At 42.9% G+C, this 20,625-nt stretch overlaps 2 protein-coding genes across 4 annotated transcripts; both read right to left on the bottom strand.

Annotated features, from left to right (window-relative positions):
* Positions 1 to 2,330: 2,330 nt before the first annotated feature.
* LOC118114242 (dysbindin-A) lies at positions 2,331 to 8,210 on the bottom strand. 2 transcript variants are annotated; one of them, XM_035164574.2, is made up of 11 exons: positions 7,859 to 8,206; positions 6,652 to 6,705; positions 6,365 to 6,415; positions 6,221 to 6,281; positions 5,833 to 5,965; positions 4,759 to 4,891; positions 4,544 to 4,566; positions 3,987 to 4,133; positions 3,856 to 3,906; positions 3,327 to 3,455; positions 2,331 to 2,768 (listed from the first exon to the last, which is right to left on the bottom strand). In XM_035164574.2, the coding sequence occupies exons 1-11, from the start codon at positions 7,912 to 7,914 to the stop codon at positions 2,515 to 2,517; spliced, it is 1,092 nt and encodes a 363-aa protein (XP_035020465.1). In that variant the 5' UTR covers positions 7,915 to 8,206; the 3' UTR covers positions 2,331 to 2,514. The 2 variants fall into 2 exon arrangements, with proteins under 2 accessions (XP_035020465.1, XP_035020466.1); XM_035164575.2 differs by lacking the exon at positions 3,856 to 3,906 and having other exon boundaries at positions 7,859 to 8,210.
* A 535-nt stretch (positions 8,211 to 8,745) lies between these two features.
* On the bottom strand, positions 8,746 to 20,444 carry LOC118114237. Of its 2 annotated transcripts, XM_035164562.2 has the most exons (8): positions 19,805 to 20,444; positions 18,374 to 18,529; positions 17,359 to 18,058; positions 16,942 to 17,080; positions 15,708 to 15,880; positions 14,592 to 14,741; positions 14,217 to 14,443; positions 8,746 to 13,240 (listed from the first exon to the last, which is right to left on the bottom strand). In XM_035164562.2, exons 2-8 carry the CDS (start codon positions 18,416 to 18,418, stop codon positions 11,969 to 11,971), a joined length of 2,706 nt encoding a protein of 901 aa, XP_035020453.1. In that variant the 5' UTR covers positions 18,419 to 18,529; positions 19,805 to 20,444; the 3' UTR covers positions 8,746 to 11,968. The 2 variants fall into 2 exon arrangements, with proteins under 2 accessions (XP_035020453.1, XP_035020456.1); XM_035164565.2 differs by lacking the exon at positions 18,374 to 18,529.
* Positions 20,445 to 20,625: the final 181 nt, after the last annotated feature.

Here is a 20,625-nt window from a genome sequence, read left to right on the forward strand (position 1 = left end):
TGTGTCTTTAATTGATGTACATATCTATGTATAGTAGTTTGTTGCACAATTTCACTGACATTATAAAAATCTTTTTTTATATAGCCCTTCTAGAAACAAAGTTACAAAGCGCTTCGCAAATAAAGGATGAACAAGTAAAAACACATTTAACACAGAAATTCTGGTTGTGAGAATATAAACTATGATCAGAGTAGGAAGCAGTATTCATTGTAGACATGCATGCTGACTGATGACCATGTGAAGATGAGAAGAAACCGGAATACATTTTTTTATACATAGTTACGATAAAGAAATCTGCAGTGCTGGACAACAGAGCATCACTTGTTACTTGTTAAGTTCTGCTTCACAAAATTTCAGAGAGAAACTTTTACTAACTCCTTTATATTCTGACTGCTACAGTCATGACTTTCTGTGCAGATTCAGGGTCAACATGGAGAACATGATGTCATTTATCTTATCAATCCAAGTATATCGATATATTCCCCATGACCTAAATAACAAAAACATGCTAAATTTTCTTACTTACGCTATAGTCCAACCGTAAGTGGACAGCCCCCAAACATCAGATATGTTTGTGATAATTGAATGTCACATTAAAGCCTCTGTATGCCTTAAGCCCACCCACAAACATGCTCTGATTATACCTCATCTCAGGACTGAACAGATTGACTGAAAGCTCCTCTCAACTGTTAAATGTGTAGCAGCTGTTTGAGCAGGAGGACTTGTTCACCTGTACTCACTCTGTAGCTGTGTCTCAATAGAGAGCTGTGTCCTTTGAAGGTTGCATTTGAAGACCGATTGCATCACAGCGGCGCAACTAGACATTTCGAAAGTTCCTTCAAATGTAGATGACAAATGCGTCCTTCCATCCCTGAGAAATGCAACCATTTTTCAAAGAAGTAATGGCGATTGAAAGCAATGAGATGTCCAACGCTTGACAATCAGGCTTCAGCTCAACAGAACAGATAATGGTACACATTTAAAAAACAAGGTGCATAAAAACTTTTTCGGCGTGTCCAACTTCATATCTGTTTGTAGGCAACAGCAGTAACGGAAACACCCTGTAGACCAGACCATCTCATTTCAGGTCAACCGTTATAATCTACACAGCCCACAAAGGAGGTGGTCCCTGTGGACCATAGACCACGTCCTCCAAAAGATGCAGCCCCTGAGAGTTCTGTGGCATAAATTCCCACCTTAGTTCCACCCATGATCCACCTGACTAGGTCTGAGCAGCCAGTCATTAAAAAAGATGCGAGTGTGTGTGTTGTCCAGTTTGGGCTACTGTAAAAAACATGGCAGCCTTCGTAGAGAGGACCTGCTTCAGATCTAAATATAAAGTATTTCAATATAAACGGCCCATTCTAGAGTAAAGAAAACAATTCGTACAATTTAGATGAAACACACTAGTGAAAACATCACTAGAATTATTTTATATTCACTTTCTGCCAATAGAACCCTTTCACCTGAATCTTACACACTGGACCGTATTTTATGCAATAAACCCCACAAGACACAAATATACGATACACAGACATATTGACACTTTATTGAATGGGGAGGACACAAAAACACACCTGATTGTCAAACAAAAACCTGGAGCAGATGGTCCGGTTTGAACCCAAAAACTTTACAGACTAAGTCTGGTGTTAATCTGTATTTTCACATCAACAAATTCAATGAAAAGAACAAAACCCAACAATGCATTCTCTTCCAATACTTCCTGACTTGCCTCGGCAGTCTGCGGTCGACTATAAGGGGAACAATGTGCTCTACTGTTTACCTGTATTTTGCCACAATAGAGGATAACATAGTGCAGAGTATCACCTGCTGGATTGTGGACAGTTTCTGTCAGAACTAAGGAAACTTGATCCATATGTCTTATCTAGATTTGATCTGACAGTGGCTCCAGCTGTTCCATCTGCAGTGTGGGCTCAGTCACTGGAGCCGTTACCCAGGCAGAGATATGGTAGTAAATATGTGTTTTTTGGGAAAAACTACAAACGCCTAAAGGACTTTTAACAGTCAGCATTGCAAAAGTTAACTTTCTATACACACAGCATGTATAAGTGATAGATTTGCTCCAAACAAAAAAGACTTGGCCTTCCTCTATCTTGTGAATGCCACGCCTTGCACAAGTAAAAAAAAAACTCCTGTCACTGTGGCAACTGCCTTCTCCTCCGCTGATGCATGTCAGGAACTAACTCTGATTGGCATTGATTTGTCACTATTTATGAACAAGGTTTCTTGTCAGTGATCACATGCTACTATGTTTTATTTGGGGAAAACTATGAATCAACAACGTCCCTGTTAGTTGGCATTACTGACTAAGTGTTTGATATGAAAATCCAGCATTTGTGTTGGAGGCATGTTCTCAAGTCAAGTCAGAAAAGAGCAGTTTGACCTCAAAGCAGAAAAGTGGCACATGTTTGCTGAAGACGAGAGCACAGGGCACCAGAGCAACAGTAGTTAGTGTTCCAGTATTCAGTGAGTTTCATGGTCCAGGTTGTTCAGTTACCCAGAGGCCAGGTCCCCTGCAGAGTCACTCTCATCAGAGGCCCTCTCAACATCCTGCAGACCAACCAATGACATGTCCGGCTGAACCTCGTCCTCATCTGACTGCACCACAGGTTCATCACTCTCCTCACTGGCCGCTTCCTCTTCTCGCCCCCATACTGCATCCTGGTTGGATGGTTTGTTGTTAGTGGGAGGGGCTTGGTTCATTTGGCTTCTTGTAGATTCAGAGGAGCAGGACTCGGGGTCTGGACCTGTTAAAGAAGACGTTGTCTTATTTCATAAAGTGGCTAACGTTTCGATATATATGGACTAGTATTACCTGAGTCCTGAGATCTAGATCAACCTGTCCCATCTAGGTAGTGTGGTAAGTTAACATTGGGGGTAGATCAGCAGTAAGTAAATTCACTTCTCCTGGGAAGGTGGTGAGATTTTGATATTAAAATCATTGTCAGAAAACAATTTAAGTGAGTTCCTTTCATTGTCTCCAGTTGTAACTTCAGGGCCCTCAGGTTACTGAGTGACTGATCAGAACAACCAAGGATGTATGTGAACCAAACAAAGCTACAGGGCTATGTTTACATTCATTACAGGGAGCGTAACACCAAAACAAATACACGTTACTCCATGTTTACAAGGTTTGAACTCACTAACCCCACACATTAGCCAGTACTGCTACTGAAACGCTGATGGGGTGAATCGGTCAAAAGATGATTGAAACACTTTTAAAACATTGATAACGTGCAATATCTTAGCAGCTTCTGTATGTCTTGAACTTTCCTGAGGCTGTAGAATAAGTAAGTTGGGGTTACCTGAGGTCAGTGATGATCCAGTACTTATGTCATCACCGCTGGAGTTAAGGAAGTCATCCAAAGCCTCCTGGTCTGACATGTTGGTTACCGTCATGTGATCCAGAACACCCACGTCAGGTTTGATTGGCTCTACAATTACAAACACATGCATAACACACCAAATTTACATTTTTTTAAGCCAATAATAGTGTTCTTCAGATAATTAAAGAAGAAGAATTGTTCACCATTTACTTCAATTTTATGGATTTGGCTGCAACTCTGTTTACCCCTGATACTCCAAAAGTGTTTTGTGGATTCAAACACTTCCCCCACCCCACCCCCCCTTCAGCATAGTGGTGAGTAGATAGTGAGTGCATTTTCATTTTTGGTTGAACTATCCCTTTAAGTAACTTGAATCAGTTCTCTGACAGGAACTGGAATTGACAGACTTAAAGAACACTGATTTATTTTCCTGAACAATATAATAATCATAATATATCATATTACAATAGATGAGACCACATATAAAACATTAAAAGTATACATTTACCCATCTCTGACTGCAAAGCAGGACTGTTGTCCTCAAATCTGGAGATTTGTTCTGAAATCATCAGCTTAGTGTGAATGAAAAATTAGTGTGCAAATGGTCCCTGTCACTTGAACTTGCCTGGAATACCGTACCTCTCTGCTGTATCTGTCCAGTGGACAGGTATTGCTCCATGTCTTGGTTAAAGGCTTCTTCATAGACCTTCTGTCTGTCTCGCAGTTTTTGGCGCATGGTCTGCTCCAGTTCCGCCACCTTCTGAGCATGCTCCGAATTTAGTTCCACTACAAAAAAGAAGAGACATATTTTAGAATACCCTCTGATCTCTGTAGTGATTCACATCGCACTATAAACACTAGCATTATTCTGCTGCCTTACATCATCAACAGCTTTACTGTCTTCCAACACATGGGTGATGTAGGTTTGGTGTTGTTTTAAGAAACTGTAATCATGTGGTCCCTTGATCTAATCTTACATTTTGAGTAAATATTCTGGAATTACCCAGTTGGGATCAATAAATAAATCCATCCATCTATCTATCATCCATTCATCCATATCTGAAACTATTCATGATGACAGATATACAATAACAGAGAAATTACAAGGGTTGAACACTTTCTCACAGCACTGTAATAAAGTAGGAACATAGTCAGTGTGACGCGCCCCAGTGTGTAATGACAGTACTGCTGCTCACCTTCCAGTGCCTCCACCTCCCTCCTGTTTCAAGACAAACATCGGACAAGCACAAGCATCATTACACAAGGTTTACATGATGCCATTCTGTTTCTCTGACTTAACAAGCAGAGTATTGTGTTCCTCTATAAAGCAGACCTGAAGAAACAGATCACATTTTAAAATGATGTATTCAAGCTGCGCAGGGAATTAGTGGATAATATACACATCTCATACCTCTTCTTTTTCTTATAAACTTCTAGTTGGTTGACATGATGTTGTTTGACCGTCTGTTGTTCACACTGACAGCACAGAGTCTCCAGGTAGATCAGCCTGCTCTCCATCTCCTCAAAGTCCCCTTCCAAATGAGCTGGAGACACAAACACACATTAACCTCAGGCAAGTTAACACTGGCTCTTTGTTCTGCTGCTGTATATGTACTCACACACTATCTAGTTACAGTAGTTCGCTAGGCGTGGAACATAGGAAGTGTGGTTGAGATAAGGTATAGTAATTAACTGTAATTTAACTTCACACACAGGCCTGTATACTGTTTGATCACAACAGTGGTTGGCATATTCATAATCACTGTGGCTTTGGTGCATGTGAAATATAAAATGTCACAATGAAAACATTATATAATGAAATAAAAATGATACCCAGAAACACACTCTGCAGCAAGGTCAGTGCTTGTCTGAACTAATTCTGAATTCCAAATGTTTACATTTACAACACCACAACCTATAAAACGGTGTGTTTTGTTGTTTGTTTTTGTTGTGTTGTTAGAATTGTTTCATCCTTGCTATGAAATGAGTAATTAGCTTGAAGAGGTAACTTGTTAAGAAATATTGCATATATGCTAGTTTTGTAATGAATAGCGTCATGCTTTAAATCTAACCATATAAATCTATACATACTTTATTGATAAAGCAGTACCTGCATAAACAGGTGTCACATTTTTAGCCTTATAAGAGGGGAAACCCCAAATGATAGATAATCACTTGTTTGCCTTTTGATTTGCATATACACATACTATACCATCCTATTCAATGTGTTTGTCTTGATTAAATGTTCCTCCCCTATCTCACATACACACAGAGGGCTGGAGGTAAGACAGTTGTTTGTCTTCATCTCACATTTCAAAGCACTTTGTATTGTGTGTGCTGTATGTGTCCCTGTCTGTTCTTGACTGGGATGAACTAAAGAAATACAGACATCAAATGTTAGGCTCCATTGTTGAGGTTATGGTACCATGCTGTTGTTGGTGGTGCTGACTGGCTTTGTTAGATAGAAATGAAACAGACTCCATACCTATGTTAGCAGTGATGGCATCGAGTTCACTAACAAAGGCCGGCAAGCTTTGCAGTTCTTCCTGTAGCTGCGTCAGAGCTGTCCTTCTCCTCTCCCAGTGCGCCGAGAGCATCACTATGTCCCCATCTACTGACTAACACACACACACAACAATATTTGAATATATATCCCATATCAATTGACCGGAGTATTGGAACCCCAGCACTGTGTACAGTATACCTTCTGCCACATACCATATGATACATTAGTCTGTTTGTTAATAAATATCTACATCTTATATTCAAGCATCCATTAACAGAATTACACAAACCAGAAGATTGTACGTTGATCATTAATGGTTTTCACTGATGTTACATAACAGTGCAGAATAGAGAAGTACTGATCCTACCTCTGCAGCCTGAGCACAGTCTTTAGTTCTTTTGTGGAGTAGAAACCAATTCTCTTCATACCTACAGGAACAAATGGTATATTCATGAATACGCTGCTCATAAGCTGTTTAGACCCTGACTGTGTGTGCAGTGTGTGCAGTGACCTGCTCAGGATTTCCAGTCCAGCACTGAAAAGTGGAGGGCTTTCTTCAAACCTGAACAACAAACAGGAGAAACATGATCAAACCTTTAACCAGTGAGATTAAACTTCTTTCTGCAGAGTAAATCAAAATTATAACAACCAGATACATTTAATTCTGTCATGACACCAGTTCCGAAGAGATGATTACGAGGCATGATGGGGAACGGAGCACTGTGTGGAAGAATGTTTGACCTCGCAAGTAATATCTTTAGATCATTTATATCACATTCACGACAGTGTTCTGCTGACCTGGGTCTTCTCTTGGTTTTGGTGTCTCTTGATTTATCTCCAAGTGTCTTTAAGCTGGAGGGAGGGAAAGAAGATGTCAGTTCAACGAGAACGTAGAACACATCAGAAAAGAGAACAAGGACGACGCTTTAACCAGTCCTGTGCTTTGAAGGCCATCCCTCACACATTTAATGTTTCTCAATGCAGGAGCTGCATCCTTCAGAGGACGCTGTCTGCCCGGCCCACGGGGGATGCTGTCTTCGTGGGCCGGGCTAAACTGAAATGAGACGGACGAGTTGGACACGACAAGAACGTTTTAATACCCTTTGTTTTTTTAACAAGTGTACCGTTAACTGCTTAGTTAAGTTGAGGCACCATACTCAAGAACAAGATGTCTCGTCGTTAGCCAGCGCCATAAACCTCTTTCAAAGTAAGGTTTGTCACTGACGGTTCCTTCGAAGGATGCAGCCCCTGGATTGAGACCCAGCTCATGTTTCAACAGAATCAGACGCTCATCCGCTGTTCTACTTAACGACTAAGGTCTTATTTTCCAGTAGTGGTCTGATTATTTTAAGGAACATTTTCAGTTGTGGGCTGGATCCATGGCATCTGTCAGCTGTTGATCTCAAACAGCGTTTTATGGTGTTTTCATTGTTTGTATGTGTACTGTGAATGTAATGTTTATTGTCTGTTGTCTGTATTTGGAGGCAAATAGGTTTCCCAATTTGGATTAATAAAGTTTTATAATGTAAGAACAGGAGGAGGTGGGGATTGAACCCTCAAAGCTGCGTCAAATAGATGACCCACTCTTCCCCCTGAGCCACGGCCTCCACAGCTCACAGTCTGTTAAGATACAGGCAGGACAAATGTATAAATGATGCAGAAGCTTTGTTGGTTGATGATGTTTAAGTCCAAAGCTTTACTAGTTTTTCCAATGAGTGACAGTGGGTTGACTGTGCTGCGGTTGGAGCTGAGTGGAAACACACTTCATCACATGATGCTCAGCTGACATCAGAGGCAGCAGCAAACTGCCGCAGAGCTTCTGCTCCACATTACTTCAACATACATGTCACTGAGACTGTAACATACATGACACCGGGGACACGTATGACACAGAGAGAGGTGTCATGTTGACGCTGTGCACACAGAGATGAGCTGTTTATGTGAATGTGAGGTTAGCTGGAGCTGGAGCTGGAGCTAAGCAGAGGCTAACTGGAGCAGAACTGACCCGGTGGTGAAATCCTGCTGCACCATGTGAAGTCTTTCTCTGAAGTTTTCAAACATGGTTCCGCTCAGCGTCGTTTCTCTGACCGGAGCTTCTTGCAAAACACCAGATCTCTACTCCTACAACTGTGATACACACACACACACACTGTGACACACACACTCCTGTATCCTGTTTCGATATAACTCGGCCACCTCCTCTTTGTCCTGCTCCTGGTCTCGCAGGTATCACCTCCGCCCTCACAGCAGCTGTGTTCATGTGAAAAGTTACAGACGACACTGGCTGTGGTTCTTCTTCTTTCTGTTTGAACCTGAACACTGGCTGTGGTTGTGAGAGCGGTGGCAAAAATAAAATAAAGAGCTTCAAGCAGCCCGAGAGTTTGCCTGACAGGATAAACTCGGGGAAAAACATCACCATACACTTCCTCTTCTACTGGAGTAAATAGGGCAGTGATGCTTGATGGACTTGGCGCTACCGCCCTCCTGTGGCTATGTGTGGGCCTCACAGTAGGTCTGCAGTGTATAGCTGCTTTAAGACATGCACTGAACTACTGAGATCCGGAGAATGTCCGCAAGAGCTGTGAGTGCAAACGCAAATGTCTGAGAGCCTGACAGTGAGAGAGAGAGATTTTAATCACATTATCTAAAACAAAATAGCAAGGTTTGCAAAACTGTGATTTATAGTACATGTGATTTGTAAATAGGAAAAGTATGCAATGCCACTGGTCTGTCAGTAACCTTGGAGCTAGAGGGAGACTAAAAGGGATAACTGCATGTCAAGAGTTAGTTGAGGGTTAGCACTGTTGGGATGGCATTTTGTTTGATCAGCATTAAGTTGCAATTTGTTGAAACAGCTTCATTTTAAAGTAGACAAATGCAACTGGAGAAAAATTGCACAAAGAAATTTTATTACAAATTCTCATTCGTATCATTGACATTTCCACAGACTTTTTACACTTTCCTTACACTTTCCCTGCACAGATGTTTTCATGTTCACTTGGGGCTGAACAAGTTTGCTCATAAACCTCAATAACACTTTAAAGTTGTTTTACCGGTAACTAGCATGAGATACATAGCACATGAATTAATGGGAACAAGGCATGAATTGATTTATTCGAGGACCCATTTCGGAGGAAAGTTGTCTCTGTCCACATGAGACACAGTCGCTGCAAGAAACACAATTATATTGCTAACTTTTGCAATTGAAAATCGTCGCGACAGCTAAATGAATTGTGTGAGGCGCTGAATAATACGCACATGTTCATGCAAATGTCAGCACATAGTAGATCTGCAGATCCATTCAGCAATGAGTCATACACCGTGTACATCCATTGATTAGTCTGCAGCAACAAACTGTGGAACAAGTGATCACTGATGAATTCACTTTACATAGCAGGAAGCATTTAACACATGAAACTGTGACACGTGATAATTCTATTGAAATACCAAACACGAGGAAACAGCTGATACTTAAAACAATGGTTTGGTTTTAAAAAAGGAAGCACTTTTACAACAAAGCTGTGGTGTTAGGGTTTGACAGTGTCATTGTGTGGTGAACCGTTTTATTCTTTATGGAAGAGCACTCTGATGGGTCAGTGTTAAGCAATGCTTCACAGTATCATAAGTGGAAGAGCTTTCACTTTAAAATGGAAGTATTCAAAAAGTAGCTTTTGTAGTGAGTTGTAAACGACTGCTTCCTCTACAAACCACATACTTACATTAAGAAATAACAACAGTGTATGTTTGATCAAAGTTCTGCAGCTCAAACTGATTCATGCCTTTATTCATAACTTAGTTTTTAACATGTGTTAAATTAACACACTAACTGCTGATTTAGACTGATACATATGGACGGAGCATAAATAGCTAATTTACAAATACATTTGTCAGTTACTTATTTAATGGTGGGAACAACAATGTTTTTCATGTAAAGTGTTTAAAATAAAGCAAAGGCAGCAGTGTCCACCGCTGTCAGACAGTTGTTTTCTTTTACACAGGTTTTTTGTACTGTGTGGAAATGTGCAACATGAATGTGCTGACTCATATCATCCAATACAGCCACACAGATCTACTACTCATCTAACCCCAAAAAATTCAATGAGCAATTTAATAGCACCGGATAGCACCTGATGTCATCCTAAAACCTTCTGACGGTCCAGTAAAATCCACAACATCTACAGGGTTCATACAGTCAAATATGATGGTCACATTAACAGTGAAGGTCAAACCGCAAGAATTTCTTTATACAGTTTCTGTCTACAGCCGCCTCACAAAACATATGTCCTCTTATATTTACAAAAGTATCAGACCACACGACTCAGAAACAAGCACGCTGCATGTGAGTACGCAGCCACCGCTGTTTCTCACACACGAAGTCGGTGGGTATAGAGCGGGCAATAAAAACGTAAAAAGATCAAAAAAACACAGGTAAAAACAACACCATTGTTGTTCCTGTATATTTCACATGTGACCTACTTCAAAAGATTTTTTCCATTAAGAAGAACAGTGGACTGAAGAGTCCTCCTGATGTTACATAAGCAGTCTTCAGACATTACCTCCGGAGGATGTCTGGAGAATTGGGCCCGGACTTTCTTCACAGCAGGAGATTCTCTGCTCAGACCCGTTCACAGCAACACAGAAATCTCCGGAGTGTTCAGGTGACGGGTGGAGTAGCAGGCAGAGGCATGATGCCACGTAATCATTCTGCTGCAGGGATCATGTGCATATATTTACAGCACCTCCATCCCAGCGTCGGCTCTTATCACCAAAAACTCTCTTGACATCTTCAGTGTCTTCTATGTGTATGGCACCTCTTTTTCATCCTGAGATATTTGTTTGTGTTTTTTTTCCTTTTTGCGTCTGTCACGGTGAATCCTGCGGAGGATCTCCTGCTGTGTTCTCACGTCGCCTACTATGGTCTATCTGCGGACATTTTACGAGGGGGCTGGCTAGGGAAAGTCCACAGAAGGTCCGGAGGCTCCCCCTTGGACATTTGCCTCTCCAGAGAATGTTCGAAGGATCTCCAGAGTTCAGTGTATGTCTGAAAGCAGCTTTAGGCTGGTGAAGACAGTTGAGCTGGTGACTTGAATGCCCATATGAATGTTAAAACAGGGTTTCTCGCTGTAATCATTTCTCCTGTTCAAAATGGCTATTACAACAAACTTTATCAGAATTCAATAACTACGAATGGAACATCCATCCTCGTCATTCTGCACAAGAATACATTCCAAGGTTTGTATGGATATGTCATGAGGTTTCAGCAGTCTCAGACACGGTTCTGTCGTCCATCACTTCCACTAAAATCGATTAAGGAAGGGATCTTTCAATGAACAGGATAATGATTACTGCCAGTAAACCTGTCTCGTTGATCATATCAGCATTTCACTTGTACTTTGACAGTCTTTAAGTTGAACTTCTTCTTTGCTCCTCCCGAGGATTCATGGTGAGGAACTCGTTAGACTTGAATGTTATTAATCCAGACAACCTTGAACAGATGATTCCTGTTCACATTAAATGGCAGTAGGTTCCCAACGACCACACCAAAACCACCAGAGCAAAGGCAAATAAGAATAACCGCTGCTGAAAACTGTTCAGCAGACTGGCTCAAATTAAAAAGGTAGGGTTGGTAAGCAGAGACGATAGTCATGGAAAAGTCGGCTTCTAGCAGTTGTCAGTCAGTGCACGCTCATGTGTTTTTGCTTTGAAGAGAGGGCCGATGGGAGGGGGGTGTGATGTATCAGTTGCATTTTTTCAAAGTGTAGCCAACCCTAGCTTTAATGTATGTGCATTGATTTAGCCAGTAGCCTTTCCTTCTGAATATAATACACACATACCAAGCTACTATGTAGGATACAGCAGGGAAGCGTCAGAAATCCGTGTGTTTTCACTTTACACTCAACTATACAACATGTCTCTCTCTATGCTGTCTTTCAAAAAAAATGATCCCACTATCACTGGCAAGCCATAGCCACTATGTCACTATCCAACCAGCCAATAGCCATCACCCTACATCACCTATTATTAACAGTAGCCAATTATGATCCAATAAATATTGTTCTAATTATGGTTTATCTTTATATTGAACACTGACTCGTTTTCAGCTGTAGCTCAGGTGTTATCGTTTCAAAAGAATTCGAGGGCTGGTCCTGGTCTTCATAGCTGAGGTAGTAGACTTGGTCTGGGTAAGGCCCTTTGTAGAGCCCTTGGAAGTGCTAGAAGGGTTACTTCTACAGCTACTGACAGGTGCAATGACCTTAGCCGAGTCCTCTGGAGTACCATTGGAAGAGTCTTTTACAGCACCTTGGCAATTAGGGATAGAGTAACTGCTGGTTGGAGAAGTACACTTGGTAGTGTCCTTGCTAGTACATTTGTTAGTTGCCTTAGCAGTGTGCTTGGCAGAATATGTGCCTGATGGTTCAGTGTGTACATATGCAGATGTCTCTGAGTTGATAGCAGCTTGAGTTACAGTAGTCCTGGGAGTAGCAGCTCTGGCAACAGTCCTAGAATCAGTGGTCCTGGTGATTGGCTTGGGTATTGTGGATGAAGTGGACTGATTTCTCTGGAGCCTTTTATGTCTGACTATGATCTCGCTGACAGGGCCAAGGGCATAGTCTGAGATGATGTTGGTAAAGTTGGCCATTTCTTGAGAGGGCTCAGGAGCAATAATGCTTGCCGCACTCAATTTTCCAACATTCGCCTGGCTGTGCAGGTCGTCACCAATACCACCATCCCTCTCAAGGCTCATCCCTCCAACATGGCTGCATCTGTCTTCACTGTTGCTCCCAGCAATTTTACCCACGTGGTTCACACACTCCTCTCTGATATCTTTATCACTGCTGGCCTCCTTCTGTAGCATCCCACTAATATGGCAATCATTCTCCAGTGAGACATCACCTTTGTTGTTCTGTACTGTTCTGGACTTCTTTGAGTTCTTGTCCAAAGGAACCTGACTCGGAGGGGCAGGGCTGGTGTCTGGTGGGAGACCTCTCCTCCGTCTGGATAACCTCAGGACCCCAGGGTTCTCACTTAGCTCTGTGATGACTGAGCCATTAGTCAGTGGTATTTGAGCCGGGATCCTGTTTGATTTTTTTCCTGAGTTCTGAAGACTACGGAAGGTCTTGGGATTGCTATGGCAGTTAATGACTGTTCGGTGGTGGAGAGGAAGGTGGTGTTTTCGAGGCAGCTGGTGGTTGCTTTGCCGGGAGATGTGTTTGTTGCTGGTTTCCTTGGGTTTGCTTTTGGGGTTGCCTCTTGGTTTACAGGTATTGCTTGATCTTGTGCAGGACCTGGGGGATCGTCTACTGCCAACCCCTGCGCTAGGCTTTAAGGGAGGGACTGGCCTGACACAGGAAGTTCTTTCATTAGCAACTCCAGTCACCATGGCAACCTGCAACAGAAAAAGATCATGACAGCGGTCATTGAAGCCTAGGTATGATTATAATAACCAACAAATTATTATGCGCACAATTCTGTTAATGGATGAACAATCGTTCTTTACAGGTCCAGTGAACAAGCATCAAGGGCCAATTTAGCACCTTTAATGTGATTCATTAGAAAAGTACTATGGTGAGTGAGGAATAAATATGAATTTAATTTCTCAAAGGTGGGTGTGACTTTAACTGCCAGTATGTATTTGCAGAAGTGCATGTGGCTGAATACCTTCAGAAGCCCCTCCCCCACATTTTCCTATCAAATAAGGAGGCCTGCATCCAATCTTTTCTCTTACTTTTTGAAATCAGCGATCTGAGAGAGAAGCCAGATTTTGAGTTTCTCTAAGTATTTCCATCAACCCAAAGCAACACCATGAATGTGTGTAAGGGGATTTTATATTATCCCAATACTCAAAGGGGGGCCCTTCATTCCATCTTCAAATATGACCATCTGTGAAACACATTTGATTTTCAAAGTTGTCTCACAGCAAAAGATGTTCTTAATTACTGCACCATAAACAGAAACATAGCAGTGTGCTAGCCATAAATTAACTTTAACTTGTACAGCCTTAACCAGAAAATACAGAAATAACCAGATGAACTCCTAATCAAGTACAAGTTGCCAGGTGCAAAGCTTCAGAGATTAATCATCCAAATGCTTCCTCTCATCATCAGGGCAAACAACAAACAGGATCCTTTTTCGATCTCATCGTGAGCACGACAGACAGTGCAAAGCCGAACATCTTGGGCAAACAGACTGTGGGTTTCTAAGCCACCTGCTTTTTCAGGATTACACAGAGAAAAGGTACAAGCTGGCAGAGGTGGAATATAGATCAGAGGGGTATGGTGAATAATTAGTGTGCATTCATGTGGTGTCGGAGTAATCAAACTGAGTAATTGTTTTTTTCCCCCAGGTAGAAAGGATGATCTGACCTTGTTCGTCCTCCTGACCTGTAGGGAGAGCTGGCGGGGCCTCACAAGGTGTCTCCCAGCCCCCCCTCTCCTGTCCTCCTCCATCCTTTCTCTCCTCCTCCTCCGATGTTCCTCCTCTCTCTCCCCTCTTTCACTCCTGCTCTGTTCTCGAGCAGTAAGAGCGCAGAGGGAGCTGACTGCTGCAGAGCCTCCAGTCCTCCCTCTCAGAGGCCTCGAGTCCCTCTGCACTGTAGGACAGCAAGAAAGATACAGAGGCACAGAGATCGACTAATATTATACATACATAAGAATATGAATATTTCTTTAAGCAAAGACAAAACATGAGTGCCCGAGTTCAGCTCCACGGGGCATATACACAGACGGGAAGCTGTGTACCTGCTGTTCGACTGAATATACTCGTTTTCTTCCCCTCAGCTGCAGTCCTGTGATTGGTGGAAAGACAGGCATCAAGACGCTGATTTTTGGATGGCTCCCTCTTTCGTCCACTTGCTAAGAAGGACATGTTGCTGGGCAGTGCTGCTGAACCTGAAGTAAAAGAGGAAATGCCTTATTGATTTTGACGGGTGATCCTTATTGACGGAGTCCAGGACAAACGTTCCCTGTGTGTAGATGCCAACTGAAACCTTTGGGGAATTTTGGGAGTGGAAGGAAACTTCAGTTTTTCTCTGGCCTCAAAGATATGAAATGATTGGACTTGAGCCCTGTTTTGCCTCATGTGCTGTCTCCAGGCAGTAGCACTGAATAAAAGGCAGCACTGACCATCTAAGCAAGTCTAAACCTGGCCTTGGCATGTTGTGATTGGACAGTCGCTCACTCAGCCTGCTCAGCAGTGTATATTAGGGCTGCCATGATTTTCACTTAACAAATATCGTGGCCAAAAGAATAGAGGATGATAATATCACAATATCTCTGGACAGTTTGAAAACTAACAATAATGATACTAAGAGTCAATTTTTTTCTTTAACATTCTATATTGTGTGTTTTATCACATTTTTGAGGAATGAAACATGTTTAAAATTCTCGCTTATAGAGCAATTTTTCCATTAATACACTGATTTATTATTATAAGTAGTAGTAACATTGAATGATAATTGAATTTTATTTGGCCCACTATAGTTTCACGTTCGCCTCTCCCACCTAGCGCGCGCGCGCGCGCGCACGCACGCACGCACACACACACACACACACGTTTATAGCCAGTCTGACTATACAGATGTGGACGTTGTCACACACACATCCAACAGAGTTCAGTGTCCAGACCATAAAAGGACTACATATGGTCCTGATGGGAGCCATTTGGCCACAAACTACTGCTACCTCTTAAAAACACTCCTCTTTGCTCTTTTAGAAATGATGTCAGGAAAAGGAGGAGGAGAAACTGTGGGGCTAAAACTGTGGGATTGTGGGGTTGTGGAGCTGAGCTCTTGGCACCGATCTACATGTAAATCAACAGTAACTTGTGTATAGGCAGTGTCTGAGCTTGTAGCTCACCTCTCAAACAGAGAAAAGACAAGAAATCCTCAGTCTTGGGTCGTCGTCGGGTCAGACAGGTGACTACGGCCACGTTGTGAATGTGGTTGCTCTGTGCTGATGTCATCAGTGCTGGTGGTCCTGGAGAGCTGGGAGGGGACTGGGCAAACTTCCTCTGTGCTTGCAGCCTCGGTCTGCACACACACATACAAACATACACACATACAGTTCACTATTTTCCTGCCCTTAAACATGGCATGAAATTGCCTTCTTAAACCTTTTGCACACCAAACAGATGACGAGTGAGGCTTTAGTCAACCAAAGAGAAACTTGATCGGCTGAAATTGTACCTACTCTCCAAAACAAATATGCACTCTACATCTGGATGAACACAATCGCCCATTGAACTCTGCCTGGTCCCATTATTAGCCAAAATAAATCATAAATAAATATTGACATTAAATATAACATTGACCAAATTATTAAACCAAACACTATAATATGTCTATTCTCATGTGTGCACACTTTATGTGTCAGGCGGTAATCACAGTTGATGCAGCATCTGAACAAAGACAAGTTAATTTGCTGTTTTTCAGAGGATGTGACATGTTGGTTGTTGAGCTTCTTTGACACAGGGTCAACTCTGGAGCCGATTCAGAGTAAAAGTTCAGTTGACGTTAAATAATACTGTGACATGGACTTCAGGAAATGTCTAATAAGTTGGGTGTGGGCATTTTCTCTCTCCTCTCTCCCAAAAGCTATCGCTCCTCTTCCCTCCAAGTTTACATCGTTGTCACCGTCTTTTTCATCTTGAGACAATTTCATTCTTCCAGTCCGTCATAGGTTCGAAATGTCATCAACACGCAACACTGCGAATTTCCTGGAGATGTTCCCGCTGTGTTCTCTCATGGGCTCACTCAGACATTTTTAGAAATGTCTGGACTTCAGTTCAAGTCTGAAAGCAGCATAAATTAGACTACGCTGTCTTCATTAGGTTGTCACAGATAATCTGATGAAAATAAATAATTATAAATAACATTATAATGGATATAATGTATGAGAAAGGCTACTGATACAGTGCTTTCCTCCTTATGAATGTAACAGAGGGTGGTCGGAGGAAAGCAAATGGGGGATTAGGGTTAGAACATTAGCAGCTGCTGCATCAGTGTCTCAGCTACAATGAACTCAGAAACAATTTGGAAGAAAGATTTGACACAAAATGTGTCAGTGTTAAGATCACACCAGAGTGACTGACCTCTTGCTGTTGGGGTCATCCTTGTCAAGATGAATGCTGGCAGGGCGCCGCTGTTGAGGGCGTGTCTGTAAGGGCCAGCTCCAACTGGGACCAGTTGACAGGAGGGACTGACAGCGGCTGAGGCCGTTCACCAGAGCGCCTTCAGAGAACAGGTCAAACTTTACATGAAGCAATTTCATCCCCTTGAGAAATGATCTACTCACAGTGTCATATAAACCAAAGAAACAAGAACAAAACTGTAACAAAAACACTACGTGACGTGAGAGAAATAGTTTGTATTACAGCATTACATTACATTATTGTTAATAAATGAAAGAAAGGCAATGAGCTGGAATTATCTTTAAATTCCAGAGTAGCAGCAGTACTGGTGAATGACAGCTGTGACTTGGACAGAAGTGAAAAACAGCCGGTACTGACCACTGAGTCTCGTGGGAGTGCGTGATCTCAGACTCCTGGATGGGACAGGACCGCTCAGCAACATCCTTGTGTTTCCAGAAGTGCAGCTGTTTGTCACTGAGTGCTTGTGTTTTTCAGTTTGTGAGTATTTGGCGATGGGCAGCAGCAGAGTATGTTGTGTTTTATGTGAGCGTAGTGTCCTGGTCGATTCAGTATTCCTCTGGAACGTGTGTGAGTCGTCTTGTGTGTCTGTATGCTGCTCATTATGTGTAATTTTCCCTACATACATTTTTGACTTTGTCTGCATGTTCGGTAGTGTGTAGGTACATTTAGTTTTTGGTGTGTGTAAGTCCTGAGACAAGTTCGTTTTTTGCTCTTGGTTGGTGTGTTCATGACGGTGTATGTGTTTTGAAATGTGTATATTTTGTGAACTGTGTGGGTTTTTCTGTGTATGTGTGTTAGGAGGTCTGTGTGGGACTCTTTGTTGTGAGGCCTGGACACTCTGTCGTGTGCGTGTGGTTTTTTGAGTGTGTGTGTTAGGTAATGTCTGTGTTCGCGGACCATGTAGAAGTGTACTTTTGGACGTGTGTTTGTGTGCACGTGTGTGTATTTGTGAGTGTTTGTGTGTTGCACGGTGTGTGTCTCTGAATTCCCTGAGGGAGAGGAAAAGAACTTTCCGAACCAGACGTTCTTCACACCACGGCATCCCATCACTGATGTCCTGCAGAGTCAAAGACACAGACACAACCAGCTCAGGGTCATTTCTCCTCAAATCACATGAACTCAAGTGTTTATTCACGCCACAAGAAGGTCAGAAGTGCCACATCATTGCCAGAAGTGGCCCACATTCGTATTCTATCTGCATCTGCAGCTCTGCATACAAGGATGGTGAAACACTGCAGGATCCATGTGTAATGCCAGAAGAGACCAAACTGCTTTCATTAGAGATAAAACAAAATATTTATTTTCCAAAATGTCGGAGTAAAACCACTATGACTGTGTTATAAAACAGAAAGAGGAAAGAAACCCCACTTACATATTTCTTCTTAATGATATTGCGTTTGGGTCTGTCTGTACTCATCTTGCCCAGCAGACACTGAGCAGCACATGAATTACAGACGCCTGCGTCTTTGGCCTTTGACTCTCCTGCTGTGTTTTTTCTCTACAGGTGTAGGAATTTCACAGCTCTGTCCTGGAAAAGAGTCGAGAAATATATGCAGGAGCGTTTAAAATATGCATAAAGTTCAGTGCAAATACAAGAAATGTCAGAAGGCAGAATTGTTCTACTTTCTGCCAATTTTGGACATTTGCTAGTTCATGGCTATTTTTCCTTGGCATGATGGCAATTTAGCACATTGACAAGTGACCGTGTTTGTTACAGAGACACTGAGATGAAATTCTTGTTCATTGTTTCATATCAGTTTGGGTCAAACTCTGTGAAACCGACACCAAATTATAGTGAATAAATCCAGCACTTTATTTCTGTAGGGGCATATTGTCTTCTTTAGTTAGATATCGTGATGCATGTATGATTGTCTTGCAGTATATCGAACATCACTAAATTGTGAGTTACCCTGTGATTCCCACGCCTAGCTCTGAATATTTAATCATAGAAAATCATCGAGTTTGGATAAAGAATCACTTAATATTAACATCGGGGGCGGGTCCTCTCTACTGAGGCCGCCATGATTTTTACAATTGTCCAAACTGGACAAACTAAACATCTTTTGAGTTTTTATGACAACTGAAGGCTACCTCAGGTTCTCCTTCGTGTTTGGAAGGGAAGGGTGAGTTGAGGGGTATTCAGCTGCAAGATGCAACTTCACCACTAGATGTCACTACATTCTACACACTAAACCTTTAAAGAATATTTCCAGTAGTCTGGTCCACGCGATGAATCTGCACTGCAGTTTCTAACAGCATGCTGCGTTAGCCTCTAGTGTTTTCTGGTAACGAGGCAGGGACTCCATGCTCCTGCCCAGCACCAACCTACCACACCTCCACAGTGAGAGGTGCCCTACACAACCAGTTTTGCTCAAGGGCACAAAGATGGAAGCTGATGATGTGGATGAGCAGAACAGTGCTTGTATCTAACTGATCTGACAATCTATGACCAGGTCCAATAAAACTAAGTAATCTATCGTTGTTTGCAGGAGGATGGAGGCCCCCTTGTGTTTATTGTTACCTAGTTTTGACCCAGTTGGTTAATATAACACATCTCCTTCGTGCACAGTGTGTCAGTGGATCACCGCGGGCAGTTTATGTCATGTGGAACAAAGCTCGTGTAAAACAATGACTGTCCGTCCACCTGCAGCAGGACCACCGGCCTACAGGCGCCTCGCTCCCCGCCGCTCACACGCACACACGGTGTGCCCAGCGCCTCTCCCTGTGCATCGTTACATCGTTTCACATCCGATCGACACATATACACCACACGCACATGGAACGACAATAACCGACCACCCACCTCCAGCAGGATCACCGGCCTACATCATGAGGGCACCGACAGCCGGACACACTAACACACCCGCACACGACGCGTCACACGGACCATCCCACCGGCTCCGCGGGGCCGTTGTTCACTGCTCCGCTCGGCTCGGCGAACCCATGAGTGAACCGCGACCACCGGCACCGCTGCTCAGCGCTGCACCACTGCGGTCACGTGAGCCGCCGCCGCTTCCGATCCGAGGCCAGCCCCGGTGATGTCTAAGTGCGCGAGCGCTGTTTTAACTACGGTTATTGTGCGTCCACCACGTGACCCGGAAACACACACACACACTGCCCGAGGCTGGAGTGTGTTAAGTGACTGTTTGCATCATTCATCACAGAGCAGTGTGATGGAGCCGGACGGTTAGATCACCATGCGCGTCTATTACCGGCATTAAGGTACAGGCGCTGCGAGCAGCCAAAAAGCTCCAATGATTTACACACGAGCTGCTCTCACCATGCACTGAACTCCGGAGATCATTCGGACATTCTCAAGCAGGAGTTGTATCTGTGGACGCAAATGTCAGTGAGAGCCTCTGCACTCTGCAGACCCTTGGTGTGTTCTCCGGAGGGGGTGCATGTGTAAACGCAAATTTCGGAGTGAGACAGTTTCTGCAGACTTTCTCTGCCTGGCCTCATAGTATTAAAGGGATAGTTCATCCGAAAATGCACTCATTATCTTCTTACCACAATGCTGATGGAGGGGTGGGTGAAGTGTTTGAGTCCACGAAACACTTTTGGAGTTTCAGGGGTAAACAGCGTTGCAGCCAAATCCAATACAATTGAGCTGCACCAAATTGC

The sequence above is a fragment of the Hippoglossus stenolepis genome, chromosome 8 (genome assembly GCF_022539355.2).
Source record: "Hippoglossus stenolepis isolate QCI-W04-F060 chromosome 8, HSTE1.2, whole genome shotgun sequence".
In the NCBI taxonomy this organism is placed as follows: domain Eukaryota; kingdom Metazoa; phylum Chordata; class Actinopteri; order Pleuronectiformes; family Pleuronectidae; genus Hippoglossus; species Hippoglossus stenolepis.